Source organism: Mandrillus leucophaeus, unplaced genomic scaffold (assembly GCF_000951045.1).
Source record: "Mandrillus leucophaeus isolate KB7577 unplaced genomic scaffold, Mleu.le_1.0 Scaffold101, whole genome shotgun sequence".
NCBI classification, from domain to species: Eukaryota; Metazoa; Chordata; class Mammalia; order Primates; family Cercopithecidae; genus Mandrillus; species Mandrillus leucophaeus.
This window is the reverse complement of record NW_012098210.1, coordinates 902,339-918,342: the sequence shown is the minus strand read 5'-3', so window position 1 is coordinate 918,342 and position 16,004 is coordinate 902,339. Positions and strand designations below refer to the sequence as shown.

General features: G+C 44.7%; 1 protein-coding gene across 1 annotated transcript; it reads right to left on the bottom strand.

The window, feature by feature from the left end:
- Positions 1-4,455: 4,455 nt before the first annotated feature.
- Positions 4,456-10,460, bottom strand: LOC105535384. Its single transcript, XM_011974455.1, is given in 3 exon segments — positions 4,456-4,697; positions 10,085-10,438; positions 10,440-10,460. Coding segments are annotated over 3 exon segments (456 nt in total). The 3' UTR covers positions 4,456-4,616.
- Positions 10,461-16,004: the final 5,544 nt, after the last annotated feature.

The following is a 16,004-nucleotide window of genomic DNA, read 5'->3' as shown; positions in this document are numbered from 1 at the left end:
AAAAAAAAAAGAAAGACAGACAGAAGATGAAAGTATGTATAAATTGCCCTAAAATATTTATACCCCCTCAACCAGCAAATCAGAAACGTGCGCTAAGACTGATTACAGATGTTTATAGTAACACTGCCTATCACAAACAAACCTTGATTAAACCTAAATGTCCAACAAAAGAGGACTGGTTGAATTAAATTACAGCATACCCATAGGATGAAATGCCATCTAATCACAATAATTACAAATCCTATTTTAAAAGAATACTTAAAGGCAGGGCACAGTGCCTCACGCCTGTAATCCCAGCACTTTGGGAGGCCAAGGCAGGATTGCTTGAGCCCAGGAGTTCAAGACCAGATGGTGAAACCCCATCTCTAGAAGAAATACAAAAATTCTCTGTGTATGGTGGCACATGCCTGTGGTCACAGCTATTTGGGAGGCTGAGGTGGGAGAATCACTCGAGCCTGGGAGGTCAAGGCTGCGGTGAGCTATAACTGTATAACTGTCCTACTACACTCCAGCCTGAGTGACAGAGTGAGACCCTGTCTCAAAAAAAAAAAAAAAAAAGAGTACTTAATGACACGGGGAAAGGTTCATAATACATTTTAAAGTAAAAAAAACAGGTGTTACATATACATGTATACATATACAAGTATAAACAAAATTAATAAAATATACAATTAATATACTATTAACGGGGACTATCACTACCATTAGAGAGATATTTATTCAGTGCTTTTGTTTTCCTCATATTTTATAAAAGTTTCACTTCTGTAATCAGAGAACAACACAGTTTTCTTTTTGTTGTTGTTGTTTTTTCTTTTCTGAGACAGAGCCTCACTCTGTTGTCCAGGCTAGAGTGCAGCGGCTTGATCACGGCTCACTGCAGCCTCAACCTCCTAGGCTCAAGCAATCCTCTAGCCTTAGCCTCCTGAGTAGCTGGGACTACAAGTGTGTGCTACAATGCCCAGCTAATTTTTACTTTTTTGTAGAGATGGGGATCTCACTTTGTTGCCCAGGCTGGATTCAAACTCCTGGGCTCAAGTGATCCTCCCACCTGGGCCTCCCAAAGTGCTAGGATTACAGGTATGAGCCACCACACCCAGTCTTTATTTTGATTTTGACTTAAGAATTTAACTCTTCCTCATGACAGCAATTGGCCTACCTCTTGCCGTCCTTTTCCTCCCATCCATCCTTCATGAGTCCCCTGGGGCTCTGAAAATTTGAATTCCACTGCTCTCACCTTGCCTGGCCCCAGAATGCTCCTGTCTCCCTAATTATTACTTTAGCCCGAATACACCCACAGTCCCCTTTCTTCTTTCTCTTCAGCAGGTTAAGACAGGATGGCATTTTCTGAAATCAGTTGGGAGAATGAAAAGGAAATAATTAGAGACAACACTGGCAGCAACAAAAGGGATGTGGCAAGAATTGACTTTCTTACCCAACATGCCATCTACCCCTGTGCTGTCTAATATGGCAGCCATTAGTCATGTGTGGCTACTGAGCACTCGAAATGTAGCTGGTCCAAACTGAGATGTGCTGTATGTGCAACATATGCATCAGATTTTGAAAACTTTATTTATTTATTTATTTTTGAGACAGAGTCTTGCTCTGTCACCCAGCCTGGAGTGCAATGGCACAATCTCAGCTCACTGCAACCTCTGCCTCCCTGGTTCAAGCAATTATCCTGCCTCAGCCTCCCAAGTAGCTGGGATTACAGACACCCGCCACCATGCTCAGCTAATTTTTGTATTTTTAGTAGAGACAGGGTTTCACCATGTTGGTGAGGCTGGTCTCAAACTCCTGACTTCTCAGGTGATCTGCCTCCTTCGGCCTCCTGAAGTGCTGAAATTACAGGCATGAGCCACTGCACCTGGCCTGAGAACTTTATTTTAAAAAAGAGTGTAGGCCGGGCGTGGTGGCTCACGCCTGTAATCCCAGCACTTTGGGTGGCCAAGGTGGGCGGATCACGAGGTTAGGAGATGGAGACCATCCTGGCTGACACGGTGAAACCCTGTCTCTACTAAAAATACAAAAAATTAGCCGGGCGTGGTGGCAGGCGCCTGTAATCCCAGTTACTTGGGAGGCTGAGGCAGGAGAATGGCATGACCCCAGGAGGCAGAGCTTGCAGTGAGCCGAGATCATGCCACTGCACTCCAGCCTAGGCGACAGAGCAAGACTCCATCTCAAAAAAAAAAGAGTGTAAAATATCTCTTAAATAATTTTTATATGGATTTCATGCTGAAATGATTTTGGATATATTGGGTTAGATAAAATAAATGTTTAAACATTGATTCACCTAGGTTTCTATTTTTACCTTTTAAAACATGTGGCTACTAGAACATTGAAAATTAAGTATGTGGCTCTATTTCTATTGGACAGTGTTGCCCTAGGGGGCTCTTCCCCCTTTCTCCCATCTGCCTCTCCCAGAGGGGTTACAAAACTAAATACTCATTTTCCCATCTCTCTTTCAGCTAGGGATGGTCATAGTGACATAGCTCTGGCCAAGTGGAAGGCTGGTGGGGTGGGGATTTGGATAGGATTCTGGGAAGGTTTTGGCTTTCCTGATTTAAAAAAAGACCGACACAATACACCCATTAGAATGAGTAAAATCTGGCACACTGATGACACCAAACACAGGTGAGGATGTGGAGCAACAGACACTCCCATTCATTGCTGGTGGGAATGCAAAGTGGTGCAGTTATTTTGGAACACAGTTTGGCAGTTTCTAACAAAACTAAACATACTCTTACACTCTCACTCCTTGGTATTTACCCGAAAGAACTGAAAACGTATGTCCATACAAAAATCTGCACATAAATGTTTACATCAGCTTTATTCATAATTGTCAAAACGTGGAAGCAACTAAGATGTCCTTCAGTAGGTAACTGAATAAACTATGGTACATCTAGACAGTGGAATATTATTTAGAGCTCAAAAGAAATAAGTTATCGGCCAGGTGCCGTGGCTCATGCCTATAATCCCAGCACTTTGGGAGGCCAAGTCGGGTGGATTGCCTGAGCTCAGGAGTTCACAATCAGCCTGGACAACACGGTGAAATCCTGTCTCTACCAAAATACGAAAAATTAGCTGTACGTGGCGGCGTGTGCCTGTAGTCCCAGCTACTCAGAGACTGAGGCTGGAGAATTGCTTGAACTTGGGAGGCAGAGGTTGCAGTGAGCCAAGATCGTGCCATTGCACTCCAGCCTGGGCAACAAGAGTGAGACTTCATCTCAAAAAATAAAAAAAAAGCCCAACAAACAAGAAATGAGTTATTAAGCCATAGAAATACATGACTTGATAAGTATTGCATATTACAATACGCATATTACTAAATGAAGAAAAAACAATTAGAAAAGGCTGCCAACTACATGATTCCCATTATATGACATTCTGGAAAAGGCAAAACTATGGAGACAGTGAAAAAATCAGTGGTTGCCAGTGGTTGCCAGCGGTTGGGGAAAGGGAGGGATGAATAGGGGAAGCATTGAAGAGGATTTTTAGGGCAGTGAAACTACTCTGTATGAGACTATGAGACTATAACGCTGAATGTATGTCATCACAGGTTTATCCAAACCCACAGAATGTACAATACCAAGAGTGAGCCCTAATGTAAACTGTGAACGTGGGGTGACTGTGATGTGTCAATATAGGTCCATCAGCTGTAACAAATGCACCACTGGCTTCAGGGATGTTGATAATGAAGAGACGGTGGGTGTGGAAGGGTGGGTAGGAGGTGTATGAGAAATCTCTGTACCTTCCACTCAATTTTGTTGTGAATCTAAGAAAAAAAAAATCTAAAGCTACTTAAATAAAGTCTTAAAAGAGAACAAAAATGTTAAAAAAAAAAAAAAAAAGACCCAGCTGGCATTGCCCCTTCCTCCCTCTCCCATTTCTTCCTGTCCTGAACGAAGGCTTAATGCCCAGAGCCGAGGCAGGCAATTCACGGCCATGAGAACCAAAGCCAGCCTGCCAAGGGAGGGGAGATGTGAGGCCTGAATTCTTGCTGGCAACGTTTAGCAACTGAACCAAAACCAATTCACGTCTCTTGTCATGTGAGAAAAATAAAGCCCTGCTTTTCTGAAGGCACCTTAAGTGGTATTCTGTTTCTTGCAGCTGCACATAATCCTAAATGACAGAACAGACAAGTCTCCATAGGACAGGCCTCTGCCCTAAGCCAACACACATGTAGCCTCTGTAACTGCCACAAGCTTCCTAGGTGCCTCCTCTAGGCTCTTGCCCCTGGACTCCTGCAGCTCGCTCAAGGCCGCCACCTTCATTCATGCCCACACGGGAACTATCTCATCTCCTTGTAGGTCAAGACCCAAGAGGCCCAGTTTTAAAACTTCTGAAACCCCCTAGGCCGTTTCAGTTTTTGGTCTGGGGAACTGTGGTGGTGGGGTATGCTGACCTCATCTCCAGGTCATACGCCTCCACGGGGAAGTAGTCAGCACCATCAAGATCTACAAGGTAATACTTGAATTACGAAAAGCACAAATTATGTATCATCGGAACCAGCGAACACACAGTAGCAGGAAGGATGCTCGCTCCCAAGGCCCTTCAGTCATCAGAGGACAAACTCAAGCCCCACCTGAGTCTTCTCCCCATTCCATCGGCCATCCCTGTCAGGATGTGGTGTCAGGGCCATTCCCAACAGCCTCTTCCGAGTAGACTCCAATTTGTCTAATTCTCCTTGAAGGGTGCTCCTGGGAGAAAAGAAAAGGCTGCTAATTTGCATGACACAGACTCTTCTCACAGCATGGAACCACCAAGACATCAAAATACACCAGCTGCCTGAACCTGAAGTGCAGCCAAACAGAAATGAGATTTTTGTGGATGCTAATAGGCACTATGCAGCCTTGGATCATTTCCTCTAGTTCTAGATCCAACTTATGTGACTGTGGGCAAGTGACTGTTACGAGAAAACCTCGGCTAAAACACTCTCCTGGTCTCAGACCTTCTGACACCAACCTAGAGCGGTTCCTCCTCCATCATGAAAAGCAGTTGAATTGGCAAACTGTGACTGTGACAAATGTCTGTGGTTACTGTCTCAGTAAACAGCGCCCTCCATCCAGGTGCACAGGCCCAAGCCCTACGGTCATTGTCGATTCCTCTTTCTCTCCCACTCAATAATATGGAACTCATTAGCAGAACGCATAAGGTCTGCCTTCAAAATGCATCCCAAGTGCAGGTACTTCTCACCTTTCTTTACTATGCCAGTCCAAGCTATTGTCACCTCACACCTGGACCCTTCTAAAAGCCTATTTGGTCTTTGCTTCCACTCTCACTCCCTAAGTTCTGTTCTCTACCCAGTAGCCGGAATGGCCCTATTAATCAAGTCCTGTCATTCCTCTGCTTTCACCTCTCCAACGTCCTCACATCTCCTTCTGAGTAAAATCTAAATTCCTCTCCATGGCTCAAAGGTCCTGGTAATCTAGACCCCCGCCTCTTGTCTACCTCCACTGGCTCTATCATTCCCTCTTCTCCAGCTGCTCTGGCATCCTATCTCAGAGACTCTGCACAGCTATTTCCTCTGCTTAGAACATTCTTCCACCATTTATCAGCCCCTCACTTCCTTCAGCCCTCTTGTTCGTTCTACATCCTTGGAGAGGCCCTGCATGGCACATATTTTACTGTCTGTCTCCTCCTACCAGAATGTAAGCTCTCTGATGGCAGGATCTTTGTTTCTTCCTCTATCACCAGCCCCTTAGTAGAGTGTCTGAGAATGTGCTGAATGAATGAATAAATACTGCAAATGCATAAATCGCTTGCTCAAAGTCCGACAATGGTGCTGACTGGCTTTCAGAGTCTCTACTGAGGAATAAAAATAACTTTGTCCCTCAGTGTCCCAGAGATGTCACAGGGCTCGCTTTGGTTGAACCAGAGGTAGGATGCCCCAAGTTCTACCTGTTCAGGTAGGTCTTTTCCCCAGAAGCAGCTCCTGGCAGGACGAGGGAGTCCTATGAATTCTAAAACCCCCACAGAACAGGGTTTAAAAAGTACTAAATTAGAGGTTTCTAAAGGCTTCTCTAACCCAAAACTCAAATACAGTTAGTGGATCAGAAGAAGCAAAAAGACCTTCCCTGGTCTGTCCTTCCCCTACAGCTGCTACACTTCTCAGAAAGTGGCCACAAAGGGACAAAAGAAGGAACTTGATGCCCTGTGACATTATCACCCTGATAGAGTTGCAATGCTAAACTCTGATTGAGCCCTGCTGTTTCAGAAGTATAATATCAAGCAATGCACTAATGAGATGAGGAAACTGCATCAAGGAAGCCAGCTCATCCTTGGGGAAATGAGAACACAGTGTCTGACGTCAGCATGACACCCAACTCCTATCTTAGCACAGGCTACAGATAGTATGCTGCTGTCAGCTTCATTATGGAAACAATACAGAAATCTGCAGCAGACATTACTCCCAGCTTCTGGACTGTGAATCAATGACACCAATGCTTCAGGAACCAAATTGGAAGGCTAGACAAAGTCATCAAACTTGAGGATTCAACAAGGTAATGGGACTGAATATGGTTTCTGGCGCAGAGCTGCTATTAGTCAGGGCAATGTGAAATTCACTGCTACTAGAGCTTCCTGGGTGGATTCACTCATTCATTCAACAAACATTTGCTGGCAATAAAGAAATCTGCCACGCAACAAAGAGAAGAAAAAGACTACAAAAGATTACCCTGCCTTTTGTAAACTAACAATGTAATAACTATGATGACAGTGCTAAAAAAAGAGCAGCCAGCTGGGTGTGGTGGCACATGCCTATAATCCCAGCACTTTGGAAGGCTGGGGCAGGAGGATGGCTTGAGGCCAGGAGTTTGAGACAAGCCTTGGCAACACAGTAAGATCCCGTATTTATTTACATATATTTTTAAAAAGAGCAGCCAACATTTTTTTGAGCACTTATCCTAGCAAGTACCGCTGGATTCTTTTTTTTGTTTGTTTTTTATTTTTTGTTTTTGAGTTGGAGTCTCTGTCATGCAGGCTGGAGTGCAATGGCGCGATCTCAGCTCACTGCAACATCCGCCTCCTGGGTTCAAGCCATTCTCCTGCCTCCGACTCCAGAGTAACTGGAATTACAAATCTGTGCCACCACGCCCGGGTAATTTTTGTATTTTTAGGAGAGATGGAGTTTCATCATGTTGGTCAGGCTGGTCTCGAACTCCTGACCTTGTGATCTGCCTGCCTCGGCCTCCCAAAGTGCTAGGATTACAGGTATGAGCCACTGCACCCGGCCATGTTGTATTCTTTAAGTGCAAGATCTCACACTATCATCACAACAGCCCTCGGTATTACTGTCCTTGTTTTGAAGATGAAGAAACTGAGGCTCAGACACTGATTCAGAATCACAGCAGGGTTCAAATCCCCTGACTATAAAAGCCAGTGCCCATAACTGCTAGGAAACACTGTTTACTCTAACCTAGTGCATTAACCTAAGTAGGATAAATAGGGACTTCACCCTCTGATAGTGAAGGGAGGGTTTCTGAAAACAAAAAGAAGGCCAGGTGCGGCGGTTTATGTCTATAATCCCAGCACTTTGGGAAGCCAAGGAGGGAAGATCCGTTGAGCCCAGGAGTTCAAGACCAGCCTGGGCTACATAGGGACACCTCACCCATTCCTACAAAAAATGAAAATATAATTAGCTGGGCATGGTTGTGTGTGCCTGTGGTCCCAGCTACTAGGGAGGTTGAGGTGAAAGGATCACTTGAGCTCTAGAGGACGAGGCTGCAGTGAGCTGTGACTGTGCCATTGAACTCCAGCCTGGACAACAGGGTGAGACTCTGTCTCAAAAACAAACAAACAAACAAAAAACAAAGGGCCAGGCACAGTGGCTCACACCTGTAATCCCAGCACTTTGGGAAGCAGCCAAGATGGGCAGATTTGAGATTAGGAGTTCAAGACCAGCCTGGCCAACATGGAGAAACCCTGTCTCTGCTAAAAAATACAAAAACTTAGCCGGTCATGGTGGCTCATGCCTGTAACTACTTGGGAAGCTTAGGCACAAGAGTTGCTTGAGCCAGGGAGGCAGAGGTTGCAAGCTGAAGTAAGCCAAGATCGCGCCACTGCACTCCAGCCTGGGTGACAGAGTGTGACTGTCTAAAAAAAAAAAAGAGAGAGAGAGAGAGAGAAGAATATGGTGAATATGATATTCTTGCTCCTGCTGATGGAAGAAGTCAGTTCAGGAGCCCAAGTCTGGGAATCCATACAGGGGCCGGATTACACTGCAAGCAATAATGAATGTAGCTGCCAACATACATCTTATTTCCAACTGAGAAATAAGAAAGCCTCAGAGGGGAAAATTCACTTTCCCAGACTTTTTAGTGGGGTGGAGGGCTAGAATCATTCTCATTTGACCCCCGTACATCTTGACATTTCTACTTATTAGAAATTAAAGTATAAATTAAGAAGCTTACTCTCCCTTCTCAGAATCCCATAGCTTCTCATCTGTAACTTCCTCAAAGCACCTGCCACCTTCTCTTACTACCCTGGAGAGTTGCTGACAGATGCTAATTTATTTTTACTAAATACATTACCTTACCGGAAAGGCTAAACATGCATAATAGATAATGCCAGCTACCCTTTGTTGAAAGAGGCTTACAGATGGATGAGGAAACAGTGACTTGCCCAAGTAGCATAACCAAGACCAAAGTCCACCTGACTCACAGCCCAGTGATCTTTTAAGGACACGATCCTGCCTCTTCTATAGAACCATGTAAAAAGCTGAAAAACTTAGAGAAATAAAAGGAGAAATGCAGGCAAATGGTTCTGTAATCCTGCCAGAGGCTAAAAGTCCTTGTAGCAGGACAAATGCAATCCTTTCCAACCTCACAATGCAAACAGATGATAATAGTTGTCAAAAGACAAAAATTACAAGAAATTTAGTTTAAAATCTTAATTGGCTTATATTTGCATTCTAGAATCAGCCAGTGCCTCGTTCTATAAAATAGAATGAGTGCTCTGATTAGCTGAGCTGAGGAGGCTGGCTTTATAGACAGAAAAGGGCTGAAGAAAGCAGAAACACAGAACAAAAAGCGAATTGGTTGTTTCAAAGTTATTTTCCTTGTAAAGGTTAAAGCAGAGAGGACTTCCTCATCATGCCAGCTAAAGCTGGTTTATTTGGGGATTTGGCTATATTAACTGTCTCTCTCTCCTAATTTCTAGGAAAGTCTAATAAGCAACTTAGTTTCAGCCTGGTGGCATGGAACTTCAGCATAAGTGACTCCATATTGGGTTGATCTGTTGGGCATAGTGCGGGGGCTCAGTCCAAACCAATAGCCTCTTATAAATTTTATTTAACATAGTGATAACAACAATATGACTGTGGTAATAATAGAGGCAGCTTACTATGTGCCTGGAACCATTCTAGGGCCTTTACAATTTTTTAAAAAATGTCCTAAGTTCTTGAAAGCAAGGGACTTTACAAATATTAACTCCTATAATTATTATACCGATATTAAGTGGGTACTATTATTATCCCCACTTTTTAACGAGGCAAGGTTGAGAGGTTAACCAATTTGCCCCAGGCAAGCCCATGAGCACTTACCATGTGCTACAAACTAAGTCCAGAAATTGTACTAAGTATAATTAACTGGTTTAATACTCAAAGCAACCCCAAGATACCTGCTATCATTATCACCACTTTCAGAGGGAGCCACAGAGCTCAAGGCAGCCCGAACCCGGAGCCCGTGCTTAGCCACTAGCTGCGTGGCTGAGGGCAGGGCGAGCTGACCCAGGTTGGGCGCGCGTGGGGCGGGGGCTGGGTAGAGATCTGTTCACTCGAGTTCTCAGCAAGGGCCGTACTGGACGTCGGCTCTGAGTGTGACCAAGGCCCTCGGCTTCTCCAGATCCAGGTGCCCCAGCCCGGGAGCTCCGTGCCAGGGAGCCTCCGAGCATCGCGGGCCGCTACTGCCCCCTGCCGCCGCCCAGGCCCTGCAGGGAGAGCTTGCCCGGAGCAGAAGCGCACGGCCGCCAGGCCTCCGGCAGCTCCCATCCACGACCACCCAGAAACCCCGCAGAGGAAACGGAAGCCGCTGCCCGGCACTTTCTGCACTCCTCTCTCCGCCCTCAGGTCCCTGCGGCCTCCCATCGCCGTCGTCACTTCTCGTGGGCTGGCGGGTAGAGCCCACCGGCTCCCCACCCACCTGGCTCGCGGCCCACGCTCCGAGCGCCAGAAGTTGCCATGGTGAAGGACGCGGGAGAAGCGCCGGAATGGGCGCGGACGCCAGGGAGGGCGCAGAGGAGGCCACGCGGGTTCTTCCTCTACCTGGGCCCAGGCACTTCCGGTCTCGTGGGCGTCGGGGAAAGCTACTTGCAGACTTCGCTGCGGGCTTAGGATCTCCGACAGAAAGGGAAGCGGGGGCTGGAGGACGCAGAGACTCTCCCTGGGCTGCTCGAAGTCTAAGCCTGTAACCTGGCTCGGGTCCTCGTTTTCCAGCTGTCAGTGACCGGCTGCCCGCGGTTGCCATTGTGACGCTGGCCGCGGAGAAGGGCAAGGTCCCGAGTCGCGTACAGTTGCTCCTCGCCGCCACTTTCCTCCCCCAGGCTGTGGGTAGTAGACGTCAAAAGAGATACACCAGGGCGCGACCCAGACTCAGGACCGCCAGCGTGGGGGCTGCTTCAAGCATTGGACACACTTCCTGGGCCCCTCGTGACCGCACCCTCCTGGCCTCACACCGCGGGGTGGGTTTGCATGAGGGTGGGCTGAGCCCTGTCACTGAGCGACACTGACTTATTCAAGGCCGCCTAGCTTTGGTTACAATGGATGTCTCATACTGAATTTTAATCAGTTTCTTACTGGAGGACATTAATATTTTTTCAATCTTTTGTTATTACAAACAATACTAGAGTAGTGTGGTAATATCCTTGTGTGTACGTGCACACGTGCAACTTTCTCTGTAAATTTCCAGAAGTAAAATTTCTATGTCAAAGGCCAAATGCAATTTTAATTTTCATGAATATGACAAAATTGCTCTTCAAAGACACTAGCAAATTTACATCTCCACCAAAACTGGAGTCCGATAATTTTAATTAGGATTATATCAACGGTGATGAACTGTTGCAAAAGCATTTTCCAGAGCCTTTGCCATTAAACCAATTCTTTGATCAGTTTTTTTAATGCAACGTAAATAGTATCCATATTCATTTTTATTTTATGGAAATTGTCTTCACTGATTCTTTTACATATAAGTTTCATGATAAAGATTTTACTTCTTTAAAATTTGTATGTTGAATTTTACTTTGGTTTCCATCATTGTGATATTTCTTATTTCAGGCTCATTTTATTGAAAAGGAAAAAAAAAGGCAACCCCGACATTCAGAAGCTAGCCTGGCATCATAGGTCCACCATGTTATCCTCCTATTGTACATAGCATCACAAAATAACCTCAGATATGGTTACAGAGAGTATGATAGAGTGAGACATAGCAAATGCAAATCTACTTTGAAATTTTGTCTAAGCACAGACAAAAACACGGTCACTGTGCCACTCACAAAATATCAAACACCCTTCTTGGAGAAAATGAGTGACTGCTAGTCTGCTAGTTCCTTTTTTTTTTTTTTTTGAGTTGGCGTCTGGCTCTGTCACCCAGTCTGGAGTGCTGGAGTGCAGTGGCATGATCTCGGCTCCCTGCAACCTCCGCCTCCCGGGTTTACGCCATTCTCCTGCCTCAGCCTCCCAAGTAGCTGTGACTACAGGCGCCCGCCACCACGCCCAGCTAATTTTTTGTATTTTTAGTAGAGACGGGGTTTCACCGTGTTAGCCAGGATGGTCTCCATCTCCTGACCTCGTGATCCACCCGCCTCAGCCTCCCAAAGTGCTGGGATTATAGGCGTGAGCCACCGCACCCGGCCCCGTGCTAACTAGTTTTGTCTTTCTTCTAGTTTGCCTTTTCTATAGATGAGATTTATTGAGATACCCAGGCATGGAATTGGCTCCTGCTTCCTGACCACATGCAATCTAGGGTGAATCCAACTTTCATAGACCCTTCTTAAGTTACCCATAAAAGCTCAAATCCAGTAATAGGTTCTTTATAACACCCCTTTTCGAAGATACCCCCCATAGTTCTGTAACGGTATGTACTCTCCCTCAATGCAACCCAACGTGTTCAACTACAGGTGTCCTGGTGGTCTTTGGCTAAAAGGCATTGACACTAGCAAGTTCAATTTTCTTTTCTTTCCTCCTTTTTGAGACACGGTCTCACCCTGTCACCCAAGCTGGAGTGCAGTGGCGCCATCACGGCTCACTGCAGCATCAACCTTTGGGCTCAAGCAATCTTCCCATCTTAGCCCCCCAACTAGCTGGGACTACTGGCGTGCACCACCATGTCCGACTGATTTTTATTTTTATTTTATAGAGACAGGCTTTCACTATGTTGCCCAGGCTGGTCTCGAACTCCTGGGCTAAAGGGATCTGCCTGCCTTGGCCTCCCAAAGTGCTGGGATTACAGGCATGATCCACAACACCTGGCTGCCATAATTCCATTTTCTTTGGTAAAATTTTGTGGGTCCAAAAACCTGTCAATGGCAGTCCTCTATAAATGTTTAGTAAGGAGCAAATTTTACGTGGGCAGTTTGTTTTAGTTTGCATTGATTATTTCAACCAGATCTGATTTCCTTGGCTTCTTGTAATTTCCAGTGTTACCTTTAAGATGTGAATCTTCTGAGTTCTTTTCATAACAAACGTCACAGGTGCCATCTTAGCCATTGTCAATTTTATTTTGTAGGATTTGTAAACAAATCCTACAAAAAACGACTACCAGTGATAGTCATTATGAATCAGACAGAAGGTTGATAATTTTTTCATCTGCTTCTTGACTCAAGAACCTTCAGCAGGGCAGTGATGTAGGACCTGGATACATAGCAAAGTAAAAATGGTCTGCTTCAACTGGCAGGCTTATTGTGTGCACCATGCCCTTTACCAGGCACTGGGAACACAGGTCCTGCCGTGAAAGTAATTCACAGTTTAATCAGAGCAATATAGGAGCTGGCTGGCCTCAACTTGCCAGATGGATGAGAATGAAAAGGGCCTTCCAAATGGAGGAAACAGCCAAATGCAATAAGTTTATTTATTCAGTAAATATTTATTGAATACTTACTTTGTGCCAGGAACTGGGCTGAGCACTGGGGATGCAGGAATGAGCATCTTCCATGTGGCCCCTGCTCTCTAGAAGCTCCTGGTCCGGTGGTGGAGATGCATGTGAAACAGTCGCTCCAGTGACTGCAATGTGTAATAACCACTGCAGAGAAAATCCAGAGTTCTGTGGGAGCCTGGGACAATGGCAACCTGACAAGTGGGGGTCAAGGAGAGCTTCACTGAGAGATTCACTTTTAATGTATGTGAAGGATGAGCTGGTGTTTGCCAGACAAAGAGGAGGTTGTTCTTGGCGGAGGACATAATTCATGCCCTGAAGTGGGAGAAGACTTGACCCTTCTCATGGGATGAAAGCAAGCCCGTGTGGCTGGAATGAAGTGGGTTGGAGGAGGCCGTTGGGGTATGAATGAGGTGGACCAATAGCTGATCCTGCAAGGGCTTGTCCACCACCCTAAGTTGTTTGCATCTTAATTTAAAAGCAAGGAGTCAAGGAAGAGTATCAAGATAAGGAGTGGGGTGATTAGATTATAAATGCATTTTACTATGTTTATGGAAGAATGGATTGGGCAGCGGCAGGGGGATGATAAACATCATGGAACCAATTAGAAGGAGAACACTGTAGTTGTTTACAGGAGCAACAATCATAATTGACCAGGTGGCATTCAGAGGAGGGAAGTATCCATTGCAGCGTTGAGGGTGGAAATGAGATTAGAGTGGATTGAGGAGTGTGTGAGGTGAGGAATATCTGTGAAAAATATGAGAAACAACTCAGTTATGGACCAAATTGCACACTCCAAAATTCATCTTAACTCCTAATGATTTTGAATGCAACTGTATTTGGAGATAAGGCCTTTAAAGAGGTAAATAAGGTTGAATGAGGTCATATGGGTAATGACCTCATCCAATATGACTAGTATCCTTCTAAGGATAGAGACACCCAGGGTGCACACAGGGAGGAAAGACCATGCAGGGATACATTGAAAAGATTGCCATCTGCAAGCCAAGGAAAGTGGCCTCAGGAGAAATCAAGCTGCCGACACCTTGATCTTGGATTTCTAGGTTCTAGAACTGTCAGAAAATACATTTCTGTTGTTTAAGCCACTCAGTCTGTGGTATTTTGTTATGGGAGTCCTGGCAGATTAATACGAACCCAAATGTCCACATAATGAACAGTTGGGTCATAAATTATAATGCATCCATATTGTGGGAAAGAGTCTCACCCTAAAATATGCCCATGCAAGTTCAAGATTTCAACTTTAGGAGGAGTTTCATTTTCATTAAATTTCTTTTCTTTGGCTTGTGAGGATTTCACTGCATTAGCAAAGACCGATACTGAGCCTCAGGAGCAGCCTCCACGCTGTCTTCTCTACAGTGACATAGTTGGTGCAGGTTTTAAGTAACAGACTCAGGCATCACTTGTATTGTTTCCTTTGTCTCTCTTATACTGGTCTTTAAAAAATTTTTATAACTTTGAGAATCGTGTGTATTTTGTTTCTGAACTTGTACGGTAACTGTGTACCATCAGTTGAAATAGTAATTATCTTTTCCATTTATGAAAATTCACCCTATGAATTTTCTTAGGAACAAATTAACCTTGTAATGAGAGGGATGACTGCTGAATTCTATGCAAATATTTAAAGGAATAAGATAGGGAAAAATGAGGTAGAGCTATATAGAGTGACATGAAAAGATGCCCAAACCATATGAAGAAAAGAGGTGTATATAGATTATGAAGCTCTTTCTGTTTTTTGAGGTTTTTTATTTTATTATTTATTTATTTATTTTTTTTTTTGACAAGGTCTCACTCTGACTCCTAGGCTAGAGTGAAGTGGTGTGATCATGGCTCACTGCAGCCTAAACCACCTGGGCTCAAGCAATCCTCTTACCTCAGCCTCCCAAGTAGCTGGGACTACAAGCACATGCTACCACGCCCAGCTAATTTTTGTATTTTTTATACAGATGGGATTTTGCCATGTTGGCCAGGCTGGTCTTGAACTCCTGGCTTTAAGTGATCTGTACACCTTGACCTCCCAAAGTGCTGGGATTATAGGCTTGAGCCACTCTGCCCAGCTCTCTTTTTGTTTTCTGATACATATAACTATTCGTTAGTAGATGCTTAGGGGAAAAAATCTGGAAATATATACAGCCAATTTTAAAGTATTGTAAAAATCGTATCATTTAAGGATCTAGATTTTGCCAAATGAACCGTGTTGATGAGTTGATAACCTCCTCTAGCAGGGAAACTGTAACACATGGTAATACACTGAAGGCCAAGAAGTCAGTGAGAGAGCCATGGACTACCACTTTGATGCTCCCATGCTTACCACCCATGACACATGACCCAGAGTGGCCTTTGGGGTCAGGCCACGTAGCAAACACTAGTAAAACTTAGTATTTCTCCTAGTTTCAAATAAACATAACCATGAATATAAATCCTAATATTTTCCCATCTCAATGGATCATCTTGTGCCCTATGTGCCCTGCTTGAGCGAACACTGATATTTCTATAACTCTACAGATAGAGCACTCTACAAATGGATTGGCAGGTGATTCATTAGCATAGTATGTATATGCAATCAGAATACAATTTTGTGTATAAAACATCCACTGTATATGATTCAGGGAACACAACTGTTCTGAGAAGGGAAGTACCAACACCATCAGGTATTTGTTTTCTGAGAAAGGAAGAAGATAGACTTTGATGATCTCTAGGATGGCTTCCCACTGACTCTCTGAAACCCCTGGACCTCTCTAAGCCATTGAGGAAGCAGTTGAAGTGGCTGTAGTGGAATGAAGTGGTCTCTTTAAAGAAAATTGTATCCAGAGTGACTGTTAACCAGTGTGATACATGACAGTCTTTGAAATAAATGTCCTTAAAGTCATTCAGTGTGATTCTGTGTAGCTCTTCCACACTGAAGAT